General features: G+C 41.4%; 1 protein-coding gene across 1 annotated transcript; it reads left to right on the top strand.

Moving 5' to 3' along the window:
* The first annotated feature begins 5695 nt into the window (after positions 1–5695).
* On the top strand, positions 5696–26845 carry CD180 (CD180 molecule). The gene is made up of 3 exons (XM_004422889.3): positions 5696–5959; positions 21268–21434; positions 25065–26845. Exons 1-3 carry the CDS (start codon positions 5870–5872, stop codon positions 26791–26793), a joined length of 1986 nt encoding a protein of 661 aa, XP_004422946.2. The 5' UTR covers positions 5696–5869; the 3' UTR covers positions 26794–26845.
* Positions 26846–26903: the final 58 nt, after the last annotated feature.

Below are 26903 nucleotides of genomic sequence, written 5' to 3'. Positions count from 1 at the left end.
TTTCCACAAAAGCCGGGGAATTTCTGGAGAGGCAGTGTGGTGAAGGGCAAGATTGTGACGTTGGGATCAGACAGATGGAGTTAGGAGTCCTGGATCCTCCACCTTCTGACCTGTGACCTTGTGCACTCTCTGAACCACTCTGTCTCAGCCTACTCACCATACATTTGGGATAACAATAGGACCTACTTCAACAAGTTTTTCTGAAGATTATGTGAGAAAATGCACGTCAAGAGCTTCCAAGGGTCCCTGGCACCTAGTAAGGGTCCCCTGCACACATTTTATTAGTAGTCTTCTTTATTTTTGTCCCTAGCTTTACTTTGCCTTCCGAGGACCTGCTCCTTAAAAACACAAACCTGAATGAGAGCAAGGGGCCAGCCCGGTAACTTGCACATTCTTTGTTTAGGAAATAATAAATAATTCTCCATAGTCCTTTATGGGTTACCTTTCTTTCACAAGCACTCTTGAGAGGTAAGCAGCACAGGCAGTATTTCTCTTTTATAGAAGTTGAGACTCTGAGAGGTTAATGACTTGTCCAAGGTCACATGGGTAGCAGTGTCTGAAGGGGGAAACCCGTGAAGGCTATTGAACTCCTGTCTGCCACTATCCTACCACACGACGAAGTCAGTGCTGCACACGGAGCAGAGGGATGACAGGCTCCCCTCCAACCACCACCATCCCGCCCCCCACAAACGCTTCCAGTCATAACGATGGGACGTTCTGAGGTGCACCAGAATGAAGAAAGGACGCCATGTCGCCATTTACAGAAATGACTGCCTACCTCTTTGCTTCAGAAAATCCTTTCCTCCCATGCTTCGCTGCGAAGGGCTATGGGAATTTAATCTAATACAATGCTCACAGCAAAAAGCCTGACAAGAGACAGGATGTGAAAAATGTTCCAGAAGGCCTAAAAGTAAATGGCTTAATAATATTATGAATAATCTTAACTCTTGGGAATGTTAGATTCATGTTTTTCTTTACATTCCTAAAAAAATAATGGCAGGGTCAGATTAAATTGCTTTAAAGCTTATTTTTAGCTTTAAAATTTCTGATGTTAATGTGCCAGTATTAGCACTACTTTATTTCAGAGTTGAGAGTTTGTCTCAGAATCCCAATTCCCAGTCCTGTGCTCTAGTCCCCGTACTCTACTGCCTGTTATTATCATATCCATTTAAAACTTGAGAGAAAAATCCCAAGGATGCCTTTAACACTTCTGCCTTTATAAAATACACCACATGAAAGGTAACTTAGTGAATGGCACTGACCTTATGGTTAATTAGAAGTTAATGTTTGACAAATATTCTAATGTGTTACACATATTACCAGAATCATATATGTGTAACCGGATGACCACAGATAATAGTGAAACCTAGATTTGGGGAAATGTCTTTACGTCAGACAGTTTTTAAATTGTTATAATGTGGGCCCCAGGGAGTGGATATTTCCAGTATTAGTCATCTCGGGAAAAGGTGAATCCTGGGGCAGGAAATGCAAACTGTCTCTGGATCAGGCAAGGAAGAACACTCCCTTTCCCGGAGTACAGAAGCCAGGAAGGCAAGGTGGGAAAAGCCTGGAGTACTTTTTGCAGTGCAGGGAGCTGGCTCTGTCACATGAAGATGCTGTGCCTGCTTTGTTGCTGGTGGTGGTGCTGCTGGCAGAAGTGCCGTGCACAACAGGGCAGAGAAATGGCCAGTTCTGGAGCAGCAGGATCAAGGGTGGCTTTGTGGTGCTGTCAACACACTGAGCTTGAAATCAAGCAGGATGTGAGGAGAGCTATGTCCCCTCTCCAGGCAGGAGAGGGCCATCAGCATCACTTGCTCTGTCTAGCCTGGTGACCTCACAAGAGCCATCAACTGCAAAGGCAGCAGCACAGCAGCGTGACAAGAGGGCTGGAGGGCTCTGCTCCCACGTGCCCACCAGGCAGCACAGCAGGAAACCCTCAGAGACGTAGGGATGGCTTCGAAGAGGGCTGTACTTCTGGCCTTTATGGCTCTGAACCTTGTGTCATAGTAATTTGGTAAAAAAAAAAAAACAAATATGGAGAAATATAACAATAAGAAGTAAAATTGACCATAAAATGCATCGGAATATTCAAGTTTAAGTAGAATTTTAGATGCAAGTAGATTTAACCATCTGGGGCCATGGGAGAGCAGGCATGACCCAAAAGCAGAACAGAAACTAAATGAGCAGAAAGAAAAAAAAACGATAGGTCGCTTAAACACCAATTGGTGCCCATAAGCTATAATGGAAATTAAATATGTAATTCTTTGCTAAAGTTAGATCACAAAGGCATATCTGGGTTTGTATACCCTTGAAAGAAAGTAAATTAGCCCTTGGGTTATCACTAAGAAAGGGCTTGAAGAGCTGAACAAGGTATCCTAGGGCCTCACATCACTCCCCAGACTATAACCACCTGGAAACACAGGGAACTGAGTGCACAGGCCGCCCAGACATGGAAGGGGGCCATTTTGTGGACTCACACATGGGCTGACCGCTGACCCAAGGGATGAACTGTGTGGAAACCTGGTGGAATAAAAGACAGAACAAAAACAACCAAAAAGAATGGTTTGGGGTTTGTATGTAAATATGTAATACAAGGGTTTTTGAACTTTATGAAAACTTCTGGAGTCCACAAAACTGTTTTTTCTCTGACTTGGTTACTGGTCAGCATAAATAAATGTTTCCGGTGACTTTTCTCATCTTCTCCTTTCCCTCTCCATACCTCTGCAAGAACTGCTTCTTAGAAGGGGTGACAGCAGTTCCACTCATCCACGGCACTATGCATGAACTGAGATTGCAGCAACCACGACTCCCATTGCTCCAGCCACACTCCTCTCCGTTTTTTGTATTTGCCAGGAAGGGTTGAGACCACCTGGAGCAGGAAAGAAGGAGCAATTGTCAACAAAAAGCAAATGTAACTCCATTTTATTGGCTCAAGCCAATGACTGTTACATAAGTAAAATGGAAATCATTATTTTGAAATAGAGTAATGGGATTTTAGACAAAGTGCCTTATAGATAAGCTAATTCAACTCCATCTTTTTTACAGATGAGGAAATTAAGACACAGAGAGACTTTTCCAATGACACACAACCAGTTAATGGCAAAGCCAAGACTAGAATTCAAGTCAGTGCTTTTCTTCAGAGATTTGGAAGATATTCAGATAAACAGACTGTTGGGGATTATAAAGCATGAACTTGTGACACAGTTGGAGGAACTAGAGATTTTTAACCTAGAAAGAGGATGATTCAGGGACATCATATCTATTTTCAAATATCTGAAGGACTGGCAAGTAGAAAAGGACTTGAATTTGTCCTGTTGGCCCAAAGAAACAAGGAAGTTAGAGGGGAAGTCCCTATTGTGGGGAAGTTAGAAAAAAGACTTTAATGGTTTCGTATAAACCTTTTATACAGTCAAAACTCACCAAAACAATTTTGGGGGGGATAGTTAGTAAGTTTTCTGTCACCTGAGACATTTCAGAATAGACTGGAAAATAACGTAGTGTGTACGTTTTTGTCTACAGAAAGGGATGGGGTAAGGGGTGTGGAGGAGAGCATTCAGGCATGAAGATCATTTGGATGAGGTGACCTTTAAGAGTATGTGATTCTTTACAACCTGGGACCAAATAAGTGTTTCATTCTTGCCTCTGAACTCTAAAACCTATCTTCCCATCTATTTGCAATAGTTTAAATTTTAATCTATCTCATATTTCAGGGTATTATGCCCTGAATATTTGATTTGAATGCTGTGGCAGAAGGTTACTCATATTCATTTATTTTCTTTTACTCTTATACACCAGCAGTGAGTCTTTTGAATCCATTATGCAAACACATGCAAAGCATATGCAAATAGTGTGGCCTCAGAAAATGACAAAATCGTGTGGCCTTAACTGAGCCATCAAACCTTTCTTTAATAAGGAAAATAATATGCCTTTTCAATGTCTCTGGGGCAGGAGACAATTTCCTGAGAGTGATATTTACATGACATGGGAATTGGTTACTCAGAGGAGCCTTTGCCTCACATTCTTCATATTTATGTAGGACTTTAAGGTTAAGAAAGCATTTTCATCTAAATGATCCCATTTGATCCTCATAATTACCCTGCAATGTCAGCAGAACAGTAATTGGAATTCCTGTTCTCCTTTACAGATGGGAACTAGAGAAGTGAAAGGACTTGCCCAAGTTCTCTCGGTTGATAAGCGATGGATCTGAGGCTCAGAACCAGACCAGACCCAGTCCAGAGCTCTTCCCACTACTCCACGACGCGTGCCTGCTTTACAGAGGGCCGTCTGTCGTCACTCTGGCTTTGCTTAGACTGTGTTTTACCAAAAGTGTCTTCAGAGGTGCTTTGGTTGATGAGGATGGCATTTTAAGGGTGACCAGAAAAGGCTGAATATTTGTAGCAGCCCCAGCACAGGGCCAAGTGCACGCTTTCTCCCAGCCCCTCTGCTTTTTAGCATCTGCTCCGAAATCTCCAGATGAAGAACTTTCTTCCCCCATTTACTCTTCAGCTCCTTCAGGAGGGAAATTCTTTCTTAAACTGTGGAGAGTAATAGCACAGTCTCTGCAAGGAGACTGCCTGGATCTGAAGCCCCCATCCACCACTATCTAGATGTGTGGGCTTGGAGAGGTCACTTAATTTCTCTAAGCATCAGTTTCTACATCTATAAAATGAAGGCAATCATAGCACATCTTTGATAGAATATGTGATAAGGAGATAACCAAAAAACAACCACACCCACCCCGTGTCTGACACAGAGTCAGTGCTCACTAACTGGCAGCTGCCGTAGTATCGTGGTAGTGGTAGCATCTCAAATCACTGTGAAGTCCGATGCTAAGAACTGGGCTCTTGGAAATGGAACGGGACAGTAGTAACGCCGAGTATCTCCTATAGGCCAGAGGGTGGGAGAACAGATGGTGTCTGAGGTAGCTAAATGCAGCCCGGTGACGAACCCTTGATCTTTGACTTTCTTTAATCATGACCACATCTTACACCATAATGAGAGTAATTGCAATGCTGCTGCAAAGCTATTTCTAAGAAGAAATAGAGCCAAGGTTGATATCCTTAACTCTGCTCTCTCTTAGTCAGACTGTCTGTATATGGCAGTGTCCCCGACTTCCCTGGGTCACGCTGTGAGGGAAGGAGGGTGTTCCACCCCAGCTGCTTTAGCAGGCCTGAGTCACGCGGTCAAGGGATGGATTCAGCCTCTGCCTGTGCCAAGACCAGAGTTGGGCACTGATGAAGTGGCCAAGGCAGCAGCGGAGGTGCAAGAAGCAGCTGCACTCCCTTTCTAGGGACAGCCCTGTTCCCTTCTGCTCCAAACCCGGCTCTAGCAGGCGCCACAGCAGGACTCCTCCTTCCGTCTGCCGCCACAGGGCGCTCTGCCCTTCCAGCATGCCTCAGCACATCTTCCAGTCACTCACCTAGGACAACTAACAAGGTGGCCTTCTTTCTGAGGACAGTTTCCTGCTTCCGCAACCTCGCTCATGGAAAGGTCCCCGGAAGCTGTTGGAGTTGGCCAAAACCTTGACGCTGGCCTAAAGCCAATAGAAGCCATCACATTGAGAGTCTGTATGATCAGCCCAAGAGGGCTGCACAACTCAATTCATTTTTGCCAGGAAATGTACCAAGCCATTCTTCGGCTGAGGCCTGAGCTATTTTTGGCAAGGATGGGTGGTACGCAAAAGGCACTTCCCCTTTTTTGCAGCGCAGAGCCACCAAATGCTGAGCCATCAACAGCATTTCTTGTTCTGAGATCACCCTTCTGAGCACCTCTCTGGCTGTCAACTTGCTGAGGCCACCATAGCCTGATTCGCTTCCTCAGCCCCAGGCATTGGATAAGCCCACCACGCTGGGGTTGCCTCGGTCCAGTGATGGCTCCCCGTGTCAGCTGCTTCCTGTTGGCAGTGCTGTTTTCTGCCAGCTGTAGAGTCATCACTTCCTTGGATTGGATGTGCAGCGAGGTGAGTCCAAACTGTTTGTCTTTATCCAGATTAAACTGTCTGGAAATTTGGAGATTCAGCACACAGTCCCACCTGAGCCTTGGCATCCCAATAGCCACTGTCGTTAAAGGGGCAACGAGGCATGTAGAAGTTTTTCTTTATTGTGAAAAAGGAGCCAAAGGGCTCAGCCAGGGGGTGATCTCATAGATTCTTAGTAGGAAGAAGTGAGAGATTTCCTCCTCTGCAAACAATTCCCTCAAAATAATCCTAATTGGGACATAAGATATCAACAGTCTCTCAGTGCCAAGAGCAGACCTCCAAACCTGCTTCCAGATGAAGGTACTGTTTGTGCAACATCCCAGCATGTGGCCGCTTCGCCAAACAGTCCTTCAGTTTCCTGGATCTCAGAGTAGGGGTTGTAAAGACGACCTGTGTCAGGTCTTAGAGCATATGAAGATCACTCTGAAGGAGGCCGGCTTTCTCCTCAAATTGGACAGCCCTCCATCTGTTTTACTAACCCACACAAGTAACATCTGAGAATAGAGCCAAATCGCACCTTCTGTTTTGGACCATAGCAATATTTATCAACCTGTGGGAAGTTCTGGGAGGGTGGTGAGAGAGAGAAAGGAGAAAGGCCTCATTCTCTTGCCATCTTCTAAAATGCTTCAACCTTCCTCCCACTGTGTCTGACCCCAGCAAGTGTCCAGCACCACATAGCCTGTCAGGCAATGGCTGTGGACAGGAAGGATCATCAGTCTCGGTAGCTGGGTGGGCTGCTTTCCTAGATTGCGACTGAAAGAAGAAAAAGAGGCAGGAGGAGCATGATGCAGAACAGCAGTGCTTGGGGGCCATGATCAGAAGAATGATACAAGAGAGACCTGCCAGACAAGAGAGAGAATCACAGCCAGGACTGGAATAAGGCCTAGAAGCGGAAAGCAACAGAAGCTTGCTAGTCTGGTATTAGGACGGAATCAGGACACGCTCAGACCAAGAGGAGGCATGATGCCCAGGGGAAATTAAGGCTGGGAAGGTATATTAGTTTGCTCAGGCTGCCATAACAAAGTATCACAGTCTGAGTGTCTTAAACAACAGAAACTTATTTTCTCACAGTCTTGGAAGCTAAAAGTCCAAGATCAAGTCGTCTGCAGGGTTGGTTTCTTCTGAGGCCTCTCTCTTTGGTTTGTTGATGGCCTTCTTGTCCCTATGTCTTCACATCATCTCCCCTTTGCCCCTCTGTGTCTGTGTCCAAACTTATTCTTCTTATAAAGACGCCAGTCATATTGGATTAGGGCCTATCCTAATGATCTCATTTTAACTTGATTACCTCTTTAAAGACCTATCTCCAACTAAGGTCACATTCTGAGGTAGTGGGATTAAGGCTTCAACATATGAATTTTGGGGGAACACAATTCAGCTCCTCACAAAAGAGCACAAGTAAGAGGTTTTTATCAGCCCAGAAGGCTGTCCCCTTATCATTCAGGTTGGAAGGTCAATTTCACACAGACATGTAAGTGGCCGTGAAAAAAGGAGAGGAGGGGGCATACCACCTCCTAGTGATCAGGTAGGCATGTCATCCACCTTCTGGCAATATCCTCAGATGGGACAATATTACCATTATATTTCTGCTCATTGTGAAGCAGGCTATTTTAAATGCCCTATTTTTAAGCCTACCAGTTCAAATCTTAAATCCCCACATCACTGCAAAGCCCTTTTGAAGCCCACAAAGGCCCTCACTGCTGGGAGATTTTGGAAAGCCCGTGGAAATATTGGACCAGTCTAGCTTCCTATTAAGGACATCAGGCCCCAGAGTTGCCAATTCCTTTTTGCAAACGACTTCTGCTTTGGCAGAAGGAAGGAGAAAGAGACAGGGAGAGCCCCCTAGTCCTTTTGATGCCTGTCCTGGGGACTTCTGTGCTATTCAGGTGGAAGGAGTGGTGCTGAGGGTCCCGGGATCTCCAAGCCTGGACCCACGCTGCAACAGGAGCCTTCCTTTTTGGATAAGTCAGATGAGACTGGAATCGGCCAACACAACAACCTCCCTGCGGCCCTCCCTCTGAAAGGACTCTGAATTTAAATGCCTTGGGACCTATTCAATTAACATTGGCTCCATATTTTCCTTTACCTCTTCTGTAATGTCTGAGTTCAGAACAGCAGGCTTCTAAGGCTGTTTATTGAGCCCTCCCTTCTAGGTGAATACGGGGGAGGGAACTGGGAGATACAACTTGTTTTGGAAGGTAAGGAACTTCTAGGCTGCAGGCAAGGGGGATAAAAGTGGGAGTGGTGGGAGAGGAAGCTTTTGATTTAAGGGTTTGGCCCTTTTTCAAGTGCAAATCACCCCAGTTTGTCCACTCCCCTACTTTCCTCTTTTGTTCTTCCCCTCCAGTTTAAGCACAATTCACCACATACCCTATGTATGTTCACGTGACCCCCACTAACTTATCAGGCCTTATTCTGAAAACAAAGTTTTGTGTTTTATTTTGCTTTGTTTTGAGTTCAGTAAAGTTTTTATTGAAATAAAACATACGTACAGAAAAGTTCATCAGTCCTAAGTGGACAGTTCACTGAGTTTTCACCAAGTGATCACATCCATGTGACCAGCACACAGATGGAGAAACAGAACATTCTCAGCACCTCAGAAGCCCCCTCGTGCCTCCTCCCAGATGCTAGCCCCCAAGAGCATCCAGAACTCTAACTTCTATCGCCATAGATTGATTTTGCCTTTTTTTGAATTTTACATACACGGGACCATACAGTGGGTACTTTTTTTTGTCTGGCTTCTTTTGCTCAATGTTAAATGTATGAGACTTGTGTGTAGCAATCATTTGTTCATTTTCATCGCTGAATGATATTCGGTTGTATTACTGAACCGCCATTTATTTATCCATTCTACTGCTAATGGACATTTGCATTATTTCCAATTTATTTGCTATTGTGAATGCTGCTGCTTTGGACATTCTTATCTACTTCTTTAGTAAACAAAGGTACAAATCTTTATTGGGTGGATACTAGGGAGTGGATATATTTGGTCATAGAGTATACATTTGTTTAACTTTAATGGATATTGCCAAAGTGTTGGTACCCATTTATTCTCATTGGCAATGTATACGAGTTCTGATTGCTCCATAGCCTCACTAATACTTGCTATTGTTTGTTTTTAAATTGTTAAAGCATTCTGATAGATGGGAGGTGGTATTTCATTGGGATCTAATTTTTATTTTACTGATAAATAATTAAATTGAGTACATTTTCATACTTTTTTGTTGTCCATTTGCATATCCTTTTGTGTGTGTGTGTGTGTGTGTGTGTGTGTGTGTGTGTGTGTGTGAAGTACCTTTTCAAGTCTCTTACCCATTTTCTCTTGGGCTGTCTGTCTTTTTTATTGATTTGTAGGGGTTCTTTGTGTATTGTGGATACGAGTCCTTTATCAGATTGCAAATATCTTCTCCTACTCTGTGGCTTGCATTTTCACTCTCCTAATGATATCTTTTAACGAATAGACGTCCTTCTTTTTAATGTAGTTTGATTTATCATTGTTCCTTTATTTTCAGTGCATTTCTGTTCTGTTTAAGAAATTTTTGCCTACCCCAAGGCCACGAAGATATTATCTCATGTTTTCTTCTAGAAGTTTTACAGCTTTGCATTTATTTCTATTTCTAGGTTTCACATGTAGATCTATAGTCCATATGGAATTGATTTTTGCATATGATGTGAGGTAGGAGTCAAGATGAATTTTTTTTTATTGATGTTTTAATAGTTTTTAACATTGTGAAATTTTGGGTTGTACATTATTGTTTGTCCATCACCATATATATGTCTCCCTTCACCCCTTGTGCCCACTCCCCACTCCCACCCCCATAGCCCCTGGTAACCACAATGCAGTTTTCTCTGTCCATGTGTTGGTTTATATTCCACATATGAGTGAGATCATACAGTGTTTGTCTTTCTCCTTCTGGCTTACTTCACTTAACATAATACACTCCAGGCCCATCCATGTTGTTGCAAATGGGACAATTTTGTCTTTTTTTATGGCTGAGTAGTATTCCATTGTGTATATATACCACACCTTCTTGATCCAATCATCAGTCGAGGGACACTTGGGTTGCTTCCACTTCTTGGCTATGGTGAATAATGTTGCAATGAACATAGGGGTGCATAGGCCTCTTTGGATTGTTGATTTCAGGCTCATTGGATAGATTCCCAGTAGTGGGATGGCTGGGTCATAGGGCATCTCTATTTTTAATTCTTTGAGGAATCTCCATACCGTTTTCCATATAGGCTGCACCAGTTTGCATTCCCACCAGCTGTGTGTGAGGGTTCCTGTTTCTCCACATCCTCTCAAACACTTGTTGTTTTTTGTCTTGGTGATTATAGCCATTCTAACGGGCGTGAGGTGATATCTTAGTGTTGTTTTGATTTGCATTTCCCTGATGATTAATGATGTTGAATGTCTTTTCATGTGCCTATTGGCCATCTGTATATCTTCTTTGGAGAAATGTCTGTTCATTTCCTCTACCCATTTTTTGATCAGGTTTTTTGGTTTTTTGTTGTTCAGTTGTATGAGTTCTTTATATATTATGGAGATCAACCCTTTGTCAGATGTATGTTTTGCAAATATTCTCTCCCAGCTGGTGGGTTGTCTGTTCATCTTGATTCTGGTTTCATTTGTCTTGTAGAAGCTCTTCAGTCTGATAAAGTCCCACTTGTTTATTTTTTCTTTAGTTTCCCTAGTCTGGGTAGGCATGTCATCCGAAAAGATTCCTTTATGACCAATGTCGAACAGTGTGTTGCCTATATTTTCTTCTATGAGTTTTGTAGTTTCAGGTCTCACCTTCAGGTCTTTGATCCATTTTGAGTTAATTTTTGTGAATGGCGATAGCAAATGGTCCACTTTCATTCTTTTGCATGTGGCTGTACAGTTTTCCCAACACCATTTATTGAAGAGACTTTCCTTTCTCCATTGTATGTTCTTAGCTCCTTTGTCGAAAATTAGCTGTCCGTACATGTGTGGTTTTATTTCTGGGCTTTCAATTCTCTTCCATCGATCTGTGTGTCTGTTTTTGTACCAGTACCATGCTGTTTTGATTATTATTGCTTTGTAGTATGTTTTGAAGTCAGGGATTGTGATGCTTCCTGCTTTGTTCTTTTTTCTTTGGATTGCTTTAGCTATTCGGGGTCTTTTGTTGCCCCATATAAATTTTAGTATTCTTTTTTCTATTTCCATGAAGAATGTCATTGGGATTCTGATTGGGATTGCATTGAATCTGTAGATTGCTTTAGGTGCTATAGACATTTTAACTACGTTTATTCTTCCAATCCACGTGCATGGGATATCTTTCCATTTCTTTATGTCATCATCAATTTCTTTCAATAATGTCTTGTAGTTCTCATTGTATAGGTCATTCACCTCCTTGGTAAGATTTAGTCCTAGGTATTTTATTCTTTTTGATGCAATTGTAAATGGTATTATCTTTTTGAGCTCTCTTTCTGTTGGTTCATTATTAGCATACAGAAATGCAACTGATTTTTGTAGATTGATTTTGTACCCTGCAACTTTGCTGTAGTTGTTGATTATTTCTAATAGTTTTCCAACGGATTCTTTAGGGTTTTCTATATATAAAATCCTGTCATCTGCAAATAGTGAGAGTTTCACTTCTTCATTACCTATTGAATTCCTTTTATTCCTTTTTCTTGCCTAATTGCTCTGGCCAAAACCTCCAGTACTATGTTGAATAGGAGTGGTGAGAGTGGGCATCCCTGCCTCGTTCCTGTTCTCAGAGGAATGGCTTTCTGTCTTTCCCCATTGAGTATGATGTTGGCTGTGGGTTTGTCATAAATAGCCTTTATTATGTTGAGGTACTTTCCTTATATTCCCATTTTGTTGAGAGTTTTTATCATAAATGGATGTTGTATCTTGTCAAATGCCTTCTCTGCGTCTAATGAGATGAGCATGTGGTTTTTATTCTTTGTTTTGTTGATGTGATGTATCACGTTGATTGATTTGTGGATGTTGAACCATCTCTGCATCCCTGGTATAAATCCCACTTCATCATGGTGTATGATCTTTTTAATGTATTGCTGTATTCAGTTTGCCAAAATTTTGTTGAGGATTTTTGCATCTATGTTCATAGAGATATTGGCCTGTAATTTTCTTTCTTTGTATTGTCTTTGTCTGGCTTTGGTATCAGGGTGATGTTGGCCTTGTAGAATGATTTAGGAAGTGTTCCATCTTCCTCTGCTTTTTGGACTAGTTTGAGAAGGATGGGTATTAAATCTTCCTTGAATGTTTGGTAAAATTCACTGGAGAACCCATCTGGTCCTGGACTTTTATTTTGTGGGAGGTTTTTGATTACTATTTCAATCTCTTTACTTGTGATTGGTTTATTCAGATTCTCCATTTCTTCTTAGTTCAGTTTTGGGAGGTTGTACGAGTCTAAGAATTTATCCATTTCTTCTAGATTGTCCAATTTGTTGGCATATAATTTCTCACAGTATTCTCTTATAATCCTCTGTATTTCCGTGGTATCCGTTGTAATTTCTCCTCTTTCGTTTCTAATTTTATTTATTTGAGCCTTTTCTCTTTTTTTCTTAGTAAGCCTGACTAAGGGTTTGTTGATTTTGTTTATCTTCTCAAAGAACCAACTCTTTGTTTCATTAATCCTTTCTACTGTTTTTTTGGTCTCAATTTCATTTATTTCTGCTCTGATTTTTATTATTTCTCTCCTTCTGCTGACTTTGGGCTTTGTTTGTTCTTCTTTTTCTGGTTCTGTTAGGTGTAATTTAAGGTTGCCTATTTGGGCTTTTTCTTGTTTGTTAAGGTGGGCTTGTATCGCTATGAGTTTCCCTCTCAGGACCGCTTTTGCTGCATCCCATATGGTTTGGTATGGCATATTTTCATTTTCATTTGTTTCCAGATAGTTTTTGATTTCTCCTTTAATTTCATCAATGATCCATTGGTTGTTCAGTAGCATGTTGTTTAATCTCCACATTTTTGTCACTTTCCCAGTTTTTTTTCATGGTTGATTTCCAGTTTCATAGCATTATGGTCTGAAAAGATGCTTGTTATGATTTCAATCTTCTTAAATTTATTGAGGCTTGCTTTGTTTCCCAACATATGGTCTATCCTTGAGAATGTTCCATGCGCGCTTGAGAAGAATGTGTAGTCAGCTGTTTTAGGATGAAGTGCTCTGTATATGTCTACTAGGTCCATCTCATTCAGTTTTTCATTTGTCTACTATTTCCTTATTGACTTTTTGTCTGGATGATCTATCCATTGATGTAAGTGGGGTATTAAGATCCCTTACTATTATTGTGTTGTTGTTAATGTCTCCTTTTAGGTTTGTTAATAGTTGCTTTATGTACATTGGTGCTCCTATGTTGGGTGCATATATATTTAAAAGTGATATGTCTTCTTGGTGGAGTGTCCCTTTTATCATTATATATTTCCCTTCTTTGTCTTTCTTCACCTGTTTTATCTTGAAGTCTACTTTGTCTCATATGAGTATGGCAACACCTGCTTTCTTTTGTTTGCCATTAGCTTGGAGTATTATCTTCCATCCTTTCACTCTGAGCCTGTGCTTGTCTTTAGTGCTAAGATGTGCTTCCTGAAGGCGGCATATTGTTGGGTCCTGCTTTTTAATCCATCCTGCCACTCTGTATCTTTTGATTGGAGAGTTCAATCCATTTACATTTAGGGTAATTATTGATATATGTGGGCTTAATGTTGCTGTTTTGTCATTTATTTTCTGGTTCTTTTGCGTTTCCTTTGTTTCTTGTCCCATTTGTTTCAGACTGCCAATTCAGTTTGGTTGTTCTGTCTTACGACTCTTCTAGTTTTCTCTTTGTTTATCATATGTGATTTTGTTTTGATTATTTGTTTAGTGGTTACCTTGAGCTTTGTGTAAAAAATCTTGTGTATGAGATACTCCATTATCTGATGGCCTCCTATTTCCTTATACTAAGTCATTTCAATCACTTTCCTCTTCCCCTTCTAAGTTGTTCTTGTTATACCTTATTCTATCTTGTGTTGTGGCTGTATGTTTACAGATGAGGTTAAATTTATTTTTGGTGAATTCCTTCCTTTGATTTTTGATTTTGGTATTTAAGTGGTTGCTAACCTATTCCAGTAAAGATCTACTATTTTTCTGAGTTTATCTACCTATTTTTATCCTTGCTCCAAGCTTTGTATTCCCTTTCTCTTCTTGTTTTCAGGCCTGAGGGCCTTCTTGAGTATTTCTTGTAGTGGAGGTCTCGTGGCCATGAACTCCCTTAGCTTTTGTTTATCTGGGAGAGTTACTATTTCTCCATCATATTTGAAGGATATTTTTTCTGGATAGAGTATTCTTGGCTGAAAGTTTTTGTCTTTCAGTATTTTGAATATATCATTCCAGTCTCTCCTAACCTGTAAAGTTTCTGTTGAGAAATCTGCTCAGAGCCTGATGGGAGTTCCTTTGTACATTATTTTTTGTTTTTGTCTAGCTGCCCTTAATATTGTTTCTTTGTCCTTGACTCTGGCTAGCCTTACCACTAGGTGTCGTGGTGTGGGCCTTTGCCTGTTGACATGTTTAGGTGACCTGTTGGCTTCGCTTACTGGTATTTCCTGCTCCTTCCCCAGATTTGGGAAATTCTCAGCTATTATTTCCTTGACTAGGCTCTCTGTTCCTCTTTCCCTCTCTTCTCCCTCAGGAATACCTATAATTCTTATGTTACATTTCCTAATAGAGTCAGATATTTCTCAGAGACTTTCTTCATTTCTTTTTAGTCTTAGTTCTCTCTCCTCTTCTATCTGGAGCATATCTGTATTCTTAACCTCTAAAATGCTAATTCTTTCCTCCATATTGTCAGCTCTGTTCTTTAAAGATTCCAGATTCTCCTTTATCTCCTCCATTGCGTTCTTCATCTCCATCAGCACTGATTGGTTTTTCTTTATGATTTCAATCTCTTTTGTGAAGAAACTCCTAATCTCATTGAATTGCTTGTCTGTGATGTCTCATATTTCGTTGAGTGTTTTTATGATAGCTATTTTGAAATCTCTGTCATTTAGGTTATGGGTTTCTGTGTCTTCAGGGTTGGTTTCTGAGTGCTTGTCATTTTCCTTCTGGTCTGGTGATTTCATGTATCTTTGCATTGTGGTTCCTGTGTTGGCTTTGTTTTTCCTCATCCTGGAAATCTATGGTTGTAATTTCTACCCGCCGCCACTGTGTGGGGGTAAAGGGCTGTGTAATCTGGGCCCCCTGTGCTCTGCCCCAGCTGTTTGCTGTGATCCGCGATCTGCAGATTGCTTGGTCTGGTCTTGTCGACTGGGTCCAGTTTGCGTGGGGGGCGGGGCTCTCTCTTTTGCCCGCTGGGTCCCTAGCATGGGGGGCTTCTCGTTCGCCCCTCGTTATCCGCTCTCTGGGGTACTCAGATGTTGATGGTACCCTGTAGCAATTCTGAGTCCTCTGTGTGGGAGTTTCCCACTGGCTGAGAGAGCCCGAAGAGCTACGGTTTCCCCACAGAGGGCCGCCCCTCCCCCCTCTCTGGGAGCTGCAGGGCCCAGGATTGCTGATCTGATGGGGAGGGAGAGGAGTTCTCCTTACCTTTCCCCACTTCCTCGGGGGGCCCAGCAGGTTCCACTCTCAGATGTGCGGCAGTGTGGATCTTTCTGATCCTGTTTTTCACCGTCTAGGATTCTGTTGTTGGTCTGTGACTGTTCCTTTTGTTGTATCTTATCGGGGGAAGAGTTTACGGGAAAGCTCACTCCGCCATGACGCTGACATCAGTCTCAAGATGAATTTTTTAATAAAAGTTCTTGTTTGAAAACAATTTCAAACCTAGACAAGTTCTAAAAATATTACAAGCACCCATAAACAGTCCACACAGAATCTTCATTGTTAAATGCTACATTCTCTCTCTCATTCTTTCTCTGTGTTTGTGTGTATCATAAGTAACAAAATTAGAACACGAGCAAGTCTTTGTAGGCTGACAAATATGCAAAGCATAGCTGGAATTCAGTGGTCTGTGATTTGGATTCTAGTAACATTTTATTTTATTTTTTTGTGAGGAAGATCAGCCCTGAGCTAACATCCATGGTAATCCTCCTCTTTTGTTGCTGAGGAAGACCAGCGCTGAGCTAATATCTATTGCCAATCCTCCTCCTTTTTTTTTTCCCCCAAGCCCCAGTAGATAGTTGTATGTCATAATTGCACATCCTTCTAGTTGCTGTATGTGGGACACGACCTCAGCATGGCCAGAGAAGCGGTGAGTTGGTGTGCACCCGGGATCCGAACCCGGGCCGCCAGTAGTGGAGGGCGCGCACTTTAACCACTAAGCCACGGGGCCGGCCCTCTAGTAACATTTTAGATGCACTCAGGAATAGTTGCTTGGGAGTACAGGCATGCCTCCTCATTTCAAATAGGCTTACCTTGGCTATGCTGTCCCCTCAAAACCATGGTAGCAGAGAGTCCTTCAGTCCTAGGTACGGGAGAGAGGGGTGAGTAGAGCTCTTTTTTAGGAGAAGTCCAAGCTCATGGATACAGGGGTTTCCCAATAGCCCTAGATAATGACATCATGTTGTGATGAGCCAGTTAAATGCTGACTGCTCTTGTTGAGTGCTTGACACACATTATCTCTTTAAGCCTCAGACGTGGCCTGAAGAGAGGGGTTATTATTTTCAATCTACAGTTGGAGAAAAAGGAGTCTCAGAGAACACAGCTTGGTGGTTGAAAGCTGGGATTTGAACCCAAGCAGTCTGACTCAAGACAAACAGAAAATGAACTGCATAGAGTTGGAATACCCTTTGCCCAGAGGTGTCAGACTGACAACAGAGTTTTAGGACTACGCCCTCTGGGAATATTTTGCTTTATTTTCAGAGAGTAAATGTTACTCTGGGATTTGGCTCAGTCAACTTGCCATCTCTGGATAGAGGAGTGATTAACGAGGGAGGTTGGGGTTCAGTGTCCCAGGCTCCTTGTGCATGGGGGAGCTGGCTGCTGCTGTGCCAAGTGCAGATGTGACATCGAAAGGGTGGGAATCAGCGCTTGAGTGAAACTCAAAGTGTTCTAAGTTAGAAAATGATTTCAGCACTTGCGAGGAGAAAAGGTACAGTGGGATGTCAGGGAGTTAGAGAACAGCAGAAAGAAGCAAAATAAGATCCTGACTGAAAAAAGGCAAATGAATAACTGGAGGGAAAAGGAATTGCACACCTGGATGCAACGCTTAGGAGACCTGCTCTGTATGAAAGGCATTGTTCTGACACGTAGCTAGAGACGAAGTGGTTGGTGCAGGTCCGAAAGCACAGCAGGTCCTGAGTAAATGCCCCATGACTTGGAACGGGGGTTGTTGTGAATACCACGTGGCTGTACGAGCTCACGTCAGGAAGGGCCCTGTCTGCGGTGGAAGCAGCCACAGCACAGGAGTGCGAACATGACTTTGAAAACTGACCCTACACTGAGGTCTAGAGCAGGAAGGCCGGACTGATAGAAAGCGGTCATGTGGGGCTCAGAGAAACTGCAGCGGCTGCAAAAGTGGCGGTGGCTGTCTGGCTGAAAAAGCAACTGCACTCGTGCTGCTGGCAGCAGGCCCAGCCCTGGGCAAAATGGCAGTGGCCAGGCAGTATTCCTTTCTGCATCCTGCCCTCTCCTTCTCTGTGGCATTATCATCCTGCTGTTCTGGAATCCTGTGCTATGCCAGCAGAACTCGCTCTCAAAAAGTTTTGATATGAATCCTCACAGCGAGAAAGACATGACCTCACTGATGTAGTATTTCTATCAAAAATGTATAATCTGAATCAAATCATGAGGAAACATACAAACCCCAAATGAGGGACATTCTGTGAAATATGAGCCTGTATTCTTAAAAAAAAAAATCAATGTGATGAGAGACAAGGACTGAGGAATTGCCTCAATTAAAGGAGACTACAGAGACATGACAACTAAATGTAGTGTGTGATCCTGGATTGGAGAAACAAAAATGACTATAAAAGACAATATTGGGACAAGTGGCAAAATTTGAATGTAGACTGTATGTTGGATAATAATATTATATCAATGCTAAATAATCCGAATTTGGTAATGGCACTGTGGTTGTGTAAGAGAATATCCTTGTTCTTAGGAGATTTAGAGGTGAAGAGTCATGATGTCTGCAATTTACTCTCAATAAAAAAAGAATGAGAACAGAAGTGTGTGTGTGTGTGTGTGTGTGTGTGTGTGTGTACTTCCTGCCTTAAAAAATACAATAGACTGAAAACAATTTAATACTGCTTAGATGATTCCAGAGCGTACGGTGCTTTGGTGTCACCATTCAAAATGGTAATTTTAGTTATATGGGAGTATGATTGCGAAAGCTGAAGGGGAAGGGCTAGGGGTGTGGAACCCAGAACATTCTCTGACATGTTTTGTTTTTAAATTCTCTTATAAGCTGCGATTCTTGTCATTTGTGTCTTTCTCCCATGAATCAAGGGCAGAGAGTTCATTGCAGTTTCTATATAACTAGAGATTAACGTTATGACACAGGTTCGTGGTGCGACACAGGCTCTTCTCAGTACCGCTTGGTAGTGTCATCCACTGGTTCTCAGTTTGTCACTGGGTTGAAACCAAACTATTTCATTTTCCTGCCTTTCCATTTGTTGGGAGCTCCCTCTGGCCACTGGCTCACTAGAGCTCCTGCTCGACTCTCAACTTTCTGAACCACATTAATGCAGTACAGTGCTGGTGAAGCACACGAAAGGAGTAATGTAGACCTCACGGGCACTTAGATATTCAGGAGAAAGCGGGAGTTGCCAGCATCGAGCCTTTTGCTGTAGGGCCAGAATAGAGCAAGACGAATTGAGGAAAGGCCCCTTTCTCCAAGTGTACGTGACGTCAGTTCTGCCAACGGAGACCAGGAAAGAAGAATGTCTCCTCAAAGCTAATCTGGAGCAGTAGCTGCACACACATCTTCTCTCTGGGCTGTCCATGTTCATGGGCACCAAAGAGGGGTCTGGCCACACGTGGTTTTCCCACCAGTCAGCTAACTCTAAGCGATAAATGCAAAGTGTGCATTTCAAGGACAGCAGGTGGATTTGCGGCAGTGCCTGGAGGACTTAGGGTCTATAAAACGAAGAATGGATTGCAAGGAAATATAAATATGGCGTTTTCCTCAGCGATACTCTTAACATTGTCACAATATAGACAAAAACTGGATTTTCTGTAGCTGTGCATGCTCGCTGTAACTACAAAAAGTGCACCACTCAGCAGAAGTTGGAGTGAGTAAAGCAAAAAGCAATTAAAATGATGACATCTCTAAAACATCATGCTTCAGAACAAAGGTGGATATGTGTAGCCTTCTGTTTCCAGCTAAGCAGGCCTGTTTGCAACTCAGTGTGAAGAAAGCTGCTGATCTAGTATTTGATGGGGCAGGTCTTTCCCAGACCAAGGCATCTCAATGGAGCCTCTAGTGAGACCGCTGTGTGCTCAGGGAAGGCAGGGTCTGAAAGGTTGGATTAAATCACGGGGATCCTGACGTGATCTGAGAGACAGCCTGTGGTTCTGGGATGCCCATCTTCTTTGTGTCTCCAAGTGCACTTTCCTTGGAGATCATTTCTTTCTTTCCTAGGAGCCTCCCCATGCAGAACATATCCCATCAGACCTGCATACCTGCCCCTCCATCCTTAATCCAAAGGCATCTTCCAGATAAATTATGACCCCATAATTCTATAGGCTTCTAACCAACCCCTTTCCATTTTTACCTATTTAGTCCAAGACGTATAACTTGAATTAGAGCATCTAACAAGCAGTAATTGGCAGCCTCCAGAATATCTGACTCTCCTGGGGCATAGGAGAAGGAAGTCCTTTGAACGTGTGTGTAGGGCTGTGCCCAAATGCTGGCATCTATTATCAGCAGACTGCAGTTCCAGAAATCCAAAATTGATTCATACTTCAAGATTGCAAGGCCTCATGAGCTAAGGTCTGTGCCACACTGCTAGTTTTTTTAAACACCGTATTAAGAAAACTTCTAACATATACAAAAGTAGTTCATTACAAGGCAGCTCCATGAGTGTGTCACTCAACATTCAACAATCATCAACGTTTGCCTGCTAATCTCATCTATCCACTCCTCCCCTCCTTTTTTGCTACAGTATTTTAAAGTAAATTGCAAACATCCAGTCATTTTACACCAAATACTTCAATATGCATCTCAAAAGAATAAGAACATTTCTGTTACATAACTGGAAGGCCATTATCATTAACAAAATTCACAATTCCTTAATAACATCTAATACCCTGTTCTCATTCCAAGTTCCCTGACAGTCTATAAAATGTCTTTTCCCAATTTCCTTATTTGAATCAGAATCTAAGCAAGGGCTACTGTACCATTTGTTGGTTATGCCTCTTAAGTAGCTTTTATATCTCTTTGTCTTTACAAGAGCAGTTTCCTCCCTGGTCCTACTCCCCTCTCTCTCCCCTCCACCAGCATCATCCATATGTGGATGTGAAAACAGAGTCAGTTTTCCCACAGACTGTCCCACCTTCTGCCTTTGGCTGATCTCTGCCTGAGATGCTGCTTAACTGAAATCCCCCATATCCCTTGTAGACTGGAAGTTAGGTAGAGTCTTGATTGGATTCAAGTTTAATTATTTTTTTGGCAAGAATACCTCATAGGTGGCACTGTGTCCTTCATGTTGTATTACATCGGAAAGTATGTAATGTCTGATTCTCTTATTTTGTTCATGCTAATCTAGAGTTGATTTGATTGTTTTGAAACTGAAATAAAACATTTTCATGCATCCGAAATCAAGACTATAAAACAAAGTACATTCAGAGAAGTCTTGCTTCCATCCCTGCTCCTCTATCTGGTTCCTTCCCTCCCCTTAAAGACAACCAGTTTGGGGGTTTTTTCCATGGTTTCTTTTTGCAAATATAAGAAAATATACACATACCTTTCTTACACCAAACCTAGCATACTACATGCTGTATACTACATACCATATACTATATACTATATACACTGATATACATTATGCACCTTGCTTTTTCCACCTTACAGTATACCCGGATATCACTCCGTGTCAGTGTATGGAGATCTTACTCATTTCTTCTCAGCTGCAGAGGGTTCCATTTAGTGAATGTACCATATTTTGTTCAGCTAGTATTATATTGATGGATAATCTGGTTATTCACAATCTTTGGCTATTACCAAAAAAATGCTAAAATGAATAATGCTATGCATAAGTCATTTTGTGATTTTGCAAGTATTATATTTGGTAAAGATTACTAGAAGTAGGATTGCTGCTCAAAGGATACAACATGTAATTTTGCTGGATAGTCAGCCAAATTACTAAATCTGATATTAATTTACATTGTTTCTCTCATCAGAAAGAAGCCAACAAAACATATAACTGTGAAAATTTAGATCTCAGAGAAATTCCTGACACTTTACCAGACACAACAGAATTTTTGGAATTCAGCTTTAATTTCTTGCCTACAATTCAAAACACCACCTTCAGCAGACTCACAAACCTTATCTTTTTGGATTTAACCAGGTATGTATCTGAGTTCTTTGTGTGCACTTGTGATGTTTTACTTAAGTGATGACACACCTTGCATTCAAGTTGTTTCTGGGGCCTTCTTTTGGGGCACAGGGACAATCTGCTTATTCTGCATGTTTACCTGTTCCCGTGAAATGTTTCTATGCAGGTGAAATATAATTTAAATAAACACCACCCAGGGGAGAGGAAAGTGGATCGTTCTCAAACTAGATTGCATCAGCAGTGCTGTTTAAGAAGTTCTAAGGAGTATTGATAACAAAACTGAAATAAATCTTGTACTAAATCAGATGCTATATCATACTACATTTTAGCATAGTTGACTATTCCTGGATGTGACGTTACAAGAAAAATTTATAGGAGAAACACATACAATCTACTAACTTGTTTTCCCTACAAACTGAGAAAAGAGTTCCATTACTTGGTTTTAGAGGCAGAATCAGGATTCTAAATGCTGAACCAGTGTTTGTGAAGCAGTGGGCGGAAGTACCACAGGAAAATAAGGAAAGAAGCAAAAGGGAAATGCGGCGTGTGCACGCGCGGCAGCTCCGTGTACTCTACTTTGGTCCTTCAATTTGCGCTGCTGCAGATGGGGAAAGCAGTCACTTCCATGGTACTAGTTAATCTGTATGACCACCACTGTGAGGGAGGCATGGTGAGTATTACCATCCAACTCGTGTCAGATGAGGAAATGGAGGCTGAAAAAGATTTTGTGAGCTTGCTTACGGTCACACAGTAAAGAAACTGGGACTCTGCTCTCCTGACTCCCAGTCCAAAGTCCCCCAAATGACCCCAGACCACTTTCCCAGCCAAGATTCCATGTGCACATGCTTAGAAACACTTACCTGAGAGAAAGCCTTGCCCTTTCAGATAGAGACAAAGATCATTCTGCTACCTACCTATTATGCCCCAAGGAAACTGACTTTCCCTCTCCCTTACTATTTCTTATTTTTAGGTGAAATCAGTTTGACCACATTTTTAAGGAGTGCGTGGGCAAGGATAGCTTTTCTAGCTGGAATACTCCATTTCCTCTTCTGTTATTTTCAATAAGGGATAAAAATATGACCTCATACTTTCTAAAATCCTCCTCTGCTCCCCCTCTGCCTTGTATCTGGCCACAAATTAGAAACTGCTTTTATTACTTGATGCAGTTTTTTCTTTAGCTTTACCAATATGTTTTCTATTTTCTTTGCTCCTTCCATCTTGCTCTTCAGACCTTCCTCTCTGGAATAATTTCTCTTTTTCCTGAAGTATATCCTTAGAAATTCCTTTAGGGAAAGTCTGTTAGCAATAAACTCCCTCAGTTTTTGTTTTTTCTGAAAATGTCTTTATTTCATTCTGATTCTTACAAGATAGTATTTTCTGACATACGATTCTAGGTTGACAGTTATTTTTTCTCAGCCCGTTGAGGCTATCTTTCCAGTCTTCCATTGTTGCTGTTGGGCAGTCACCTATCTGTCTAATCATTGTTCACATATAGGTAATCTTTTTCTCTCTGAATGTTTTCCATGGCTTCTGTTCGTCTTTGGTATTCTGTAATATTGCAGTGATGCATTGTGTAGATTGTTGGGCTTCTTGAATCTGAGGTTGGTGTCATTCATCAATTCTAAAATATTCTAGCCATTATCTCTTGGAACCTTAGCTTGCCTCCATTCACTCTTTTATTTTCTTCTGGATCTCTGATTAGACTTACATTGCATCTTCTCATCTATCCTTCATATATCTTAATATCTCTTTCTTGTTTTCTATCTCTTTGGTTTTTTGGACTATATTCTAGGTAATTTTCTCATATCTACTTCTAGTTTATTAATATTCTCTTCAGCTATGTCTAATCTCTTGATAATGAATAAACTATTCATTAGTATTCTAATTTCAATTATAAACTTTTCCATAAATTTCATTGATTTTTCATTTTACAAATGTATCAGATCAATTTTAACATTATTCCTTCATCATACTTTTCGTTCTTACTATCCCTTTAAAGATATCAAACATGTGCTTGATATAAACATATTTGTCATGTATTCTGATAATATCAGAAATATCATATTTTTTTATGTTACATATATATTATCAGGTATATCTGATACTTCCGGTATCTGCTGCCTTTTAAAATCTGATTCTGTAGAACTTTTTCTTTTTGCTGTGCTTCCCTTATGTGTTTAGTGTTTAGTAAATTTTTATTTTGAGCTCATTCATCTTTTGGAACTTCGTGTAAATCTTTGTTTAAAATGCTTTCCTGGAATTAGATAATACCAATGAATTATTAATATTGTTATATGTGACAGTGCTATAGAAAATAAGCCTATATATTTTTGGAAATGCATACTGAAATATGTATGGGATGTCTAGGATTTGATTCTAAATAATCCAGGAGAAAGAAGAGGGAAAGGATAAAGCAAAGCAGCATAAATGGCAAAATCATGAGAATTGTGGCATCTGTATGATAGACATATGAAGGTTCATTGTACTATTCTCTTTATTTTTATGTAAATTTGAAACTTTTACTTATAAAAAGTTAATTAAGTACATAACTCCAGAAAATGTTTCTATTTACTTCTGCCAGTCACTACCATCCTGGAAACATTTTAAATTAAATTTTCCACTTGGGTTTTTTTTTGGGCGGTCCGCAGAGGTAGCATAAATTCAGGCCGGAATCCTCATGAGTGGAAGCTTATGGTTAGGGAATCTCAGAGGAGACTTTTCTTGTTTCACTCACAGCCAAGGCCACAACAAATATCCTCAAGGTCTCCCTCTGGGAGCTTTCTTTTTTCAAGGTCATCCACTGAAGGGATCTCTTTTGAAGGTCTTGTTAGTTTGGAGGGTTTTGATACAATCTCCTCTCCTGCTTGGACACCAAGCTTTGTCTCCGCCACTGGTACATGTGGCTCATTAAAACCCGGACTCTAGGCCACCAAGGATTAGCAGATATTGGCAGATATGACAAAGCTAACTCCAGGGCTCACCTGCTCCTACGGAGTCAAGCTTCATTTTCACAATGCATTTCTAAGGAATTGCCTTATTGACCTCCAGGGCAGTTTTGTGTGTGTGTGTGTGTGTCTGTGTGTGTCTGTGTAATCCAATATTTTTAGGTGCAATACCAGGATGGGTTTCTTTGAACCTCTAGTGTTCCATATGTCTATGGAGCATTTTCATATATATATCATTTTACTTACAACCATTCTACAAAGTAATCATTATTTCTCTTCTTTATAGATGAAAAAACAGAGGTTGAGAAAAGTTGTGACTTGCCAAGAATGGCACAGATTCATATATTATGCATTATTATGACATATTTTATATTACTTAAAATAGTAAATTTTGATTTTGTCTACAGTCAAACCTCTAATTGTTCCCTAGATTTCAAGCACAAACCTCTGAGAATTCAATCTAAAGGGGCAAGATATCTGGAAAATTTTCTAAATTACAGTGTTCAGAACTGAGGCTAGTCTTGAATTCACAGGCCATCTGTGGATACTGAAGAAAGTTTCTTATGTTTTACTTTGAATAATAATGTATACTGTTTTTACTATACACAAATGATAGCTTTGTTAATATAGGTCACTGTGACATGAGTTTTTTTCTTTTTTCTAATTAATTATTGTTAAATACTATTATCTTTTTAAGGTGCCAGATTAACTGGGTACATGAAGACAGTTTTCAAAGCCATCCTCAATTGGACACAATTGTGTTGACTGGAAACCCCCTGATATTCATGGCAGAAACATCACTTAATGGGCCCAAGTCACTGAAGCATCTTTTCTTAATCCAAACAGGAATATCCAGTCTTGACTTTATCCCAACGCACAATCTGGAAAACTTGGAAAGTTTGTATCTTGGAAGCAACCATATTTCCTCCATTAAGTTCCCAGAAAGCTTCCCAACACAGAATCTGAAAGTCCTGGATTTTCAGAATAATGCTATACACTACCTCTCTCGTGAAGACATCAATGTTCTGAAGCAGGCCACCAACCTAAGCCTTAACTTCAATGGCAATGACATTAAAGGCATTGAGCCTGGGGCTTTCCATTCAAAAGTCTTCCAAAGTTTAAATTTTGGAGGGACTCTTAACTTGTCAGTTATATTAAATGGTTTGCGGAACTCTACTACTCAGTCTCTCTGGCTGGGGACATATCAGGAATTGGATGACCAAGGCCTTACTTCAGCCATGTTTGAGGGACTTTGTGAAATGTCTGTTGAGAGCATCAACCTGCAGCAGCACCATTTCTCTGGCCTCTCATCCACCACATTTCGGTGCTTCACTGGAGTCCAGGAATTGGATCTGACGGCAACTCACTTGGACAGGTTACCCTCTGGGATTGAGGGTTTGAGCTCGCTCAAGAAATTAGTTCTCAATGTAAATCATTTTGACCAGTTATGTCAAATCAACGCTGCCAGTTTCCCATCCCTTACAGACCTCTACATCAAAGGCAACGTGAGGAAACTTGACCTCGGTGCTGGCTGTTTGGAAAAACTAGAAAATCTTCAGAAACTTGATTTAAGCCACAGTGACATAGAAGCTTCTGACTGCTGCAATCTGCAACTCAAAAACCTGCGCCACCTGCAGTACCTAAACCTGAGCCACAATGAGCCCCTGGGTCTCCAGAGTCAGGCGTTCAAAGAATGTCCTCGGCTAGAACTCCTGGATTTGGCGTTTACCCACTTGCGCGTTAATGCCCCACAAAGTCCTTTCCAAAACCTGCATTTCCTGCAGGTTCTGAATCTCTCTCACTGCCTCCTTGATATCAGCAATCAGCACCTTCTAGCAGGCCTGCCGAATCTCCGGCATCTGAACTTACAGAGCAACAGCTTTCGGGAAAGGAGCATCCCAGAGACCAACCTACTTCAGACAGTGGGCAGCTTGGAGATTCTGATTTTATCCTCCTGTGATCTCCACTCCATAGACCAGCAAGCATTCCACAGCCTTGGAAAAATGAGTCACGTAGACTTAAGCCACAATAGCCTGCCAGGCAACAGCATTGATGCTCTTAGCCATCTTAAGGGGATCTACCTCAATCTGGCCACCAATAGAATTAGCGTCATCCCACCCCATCTCCTCCCCGTCTTGTCCCAGCAGAGCATCATTAATTTAAGTCACAATCCCCTAGACTGCACTTGCTCAAACATTCATTTCATAACATGGTACAAAGAAAACCTGCACAAATTTGAGGGCTCGGAGGAGACCACGTGTGCAAACCCTCCATCTTTAAGGGGAGTTAAGCTGTCTGATGTGGAACTGTCCTGTGGGATTACAGCTGTGGGCATGTTCTTTCTTGTAGTATTTTTATTCTTGTTGACCATTCTGCTCATTTTTTCAGTTAAACACCTTCTTAGGTGGAAATACCAGCACATTTAGTGCTCAAAGTTTCTAGAGATGGCAAATAAATGTGTTCAGAAAACTTGCCCCAAGAAACTGTCATCTGTTAGTGAGCAGACATTTCAGGCGGGTTCCTGGAGCTGGCAGGG

This window comes from Ceratotherium simum, chromosome 18 (assembly GCF_057802395.1).
Source record: "Ceratotherium simum simum isolate JZ-2026a chromosome 18, ASM5780239v1, whole genome shotgun sequence".
Classification (NCBI taxonomy): domain Eukaryota; kingdom Metazoa; phylum Chordata; class Mammalia; order Perissodactyla; family Rhinocerotidae; genus Ceratotherium; species Ceratotherium simum.
This window is presented reverse-complemented; position numbering and strand designations above follow the sequence as displayed.

What these genes read in the sequence shown, in the direction of transcription:
- CD180 (XM_004422889.3), top strand. Translation starts at nt 5,870, where the DNA reads ATGGCTCCCCGTGTCAGCTGCTTCCTGTTGGCAGTGCTGTTTTCTGCC. An exon ending in TGGATTGGATGTGCAGCGAG is followed by an intron (nt 5,960 to 21,267) that starts GTGAGTCCAAAC and finishes TTCTCTCATCAG; the next exon opens with AAAGAAGCCAACAAAACATA. An exon ending in ATCTTTTTGGATTTAACCAG is followed by an intron (nt 21,435 to 25,064) that starts GTATGTATCTGA and finishes TATCTTTTTAAG; the next exon opens with GTGCCAGATTAACTGGGTAC.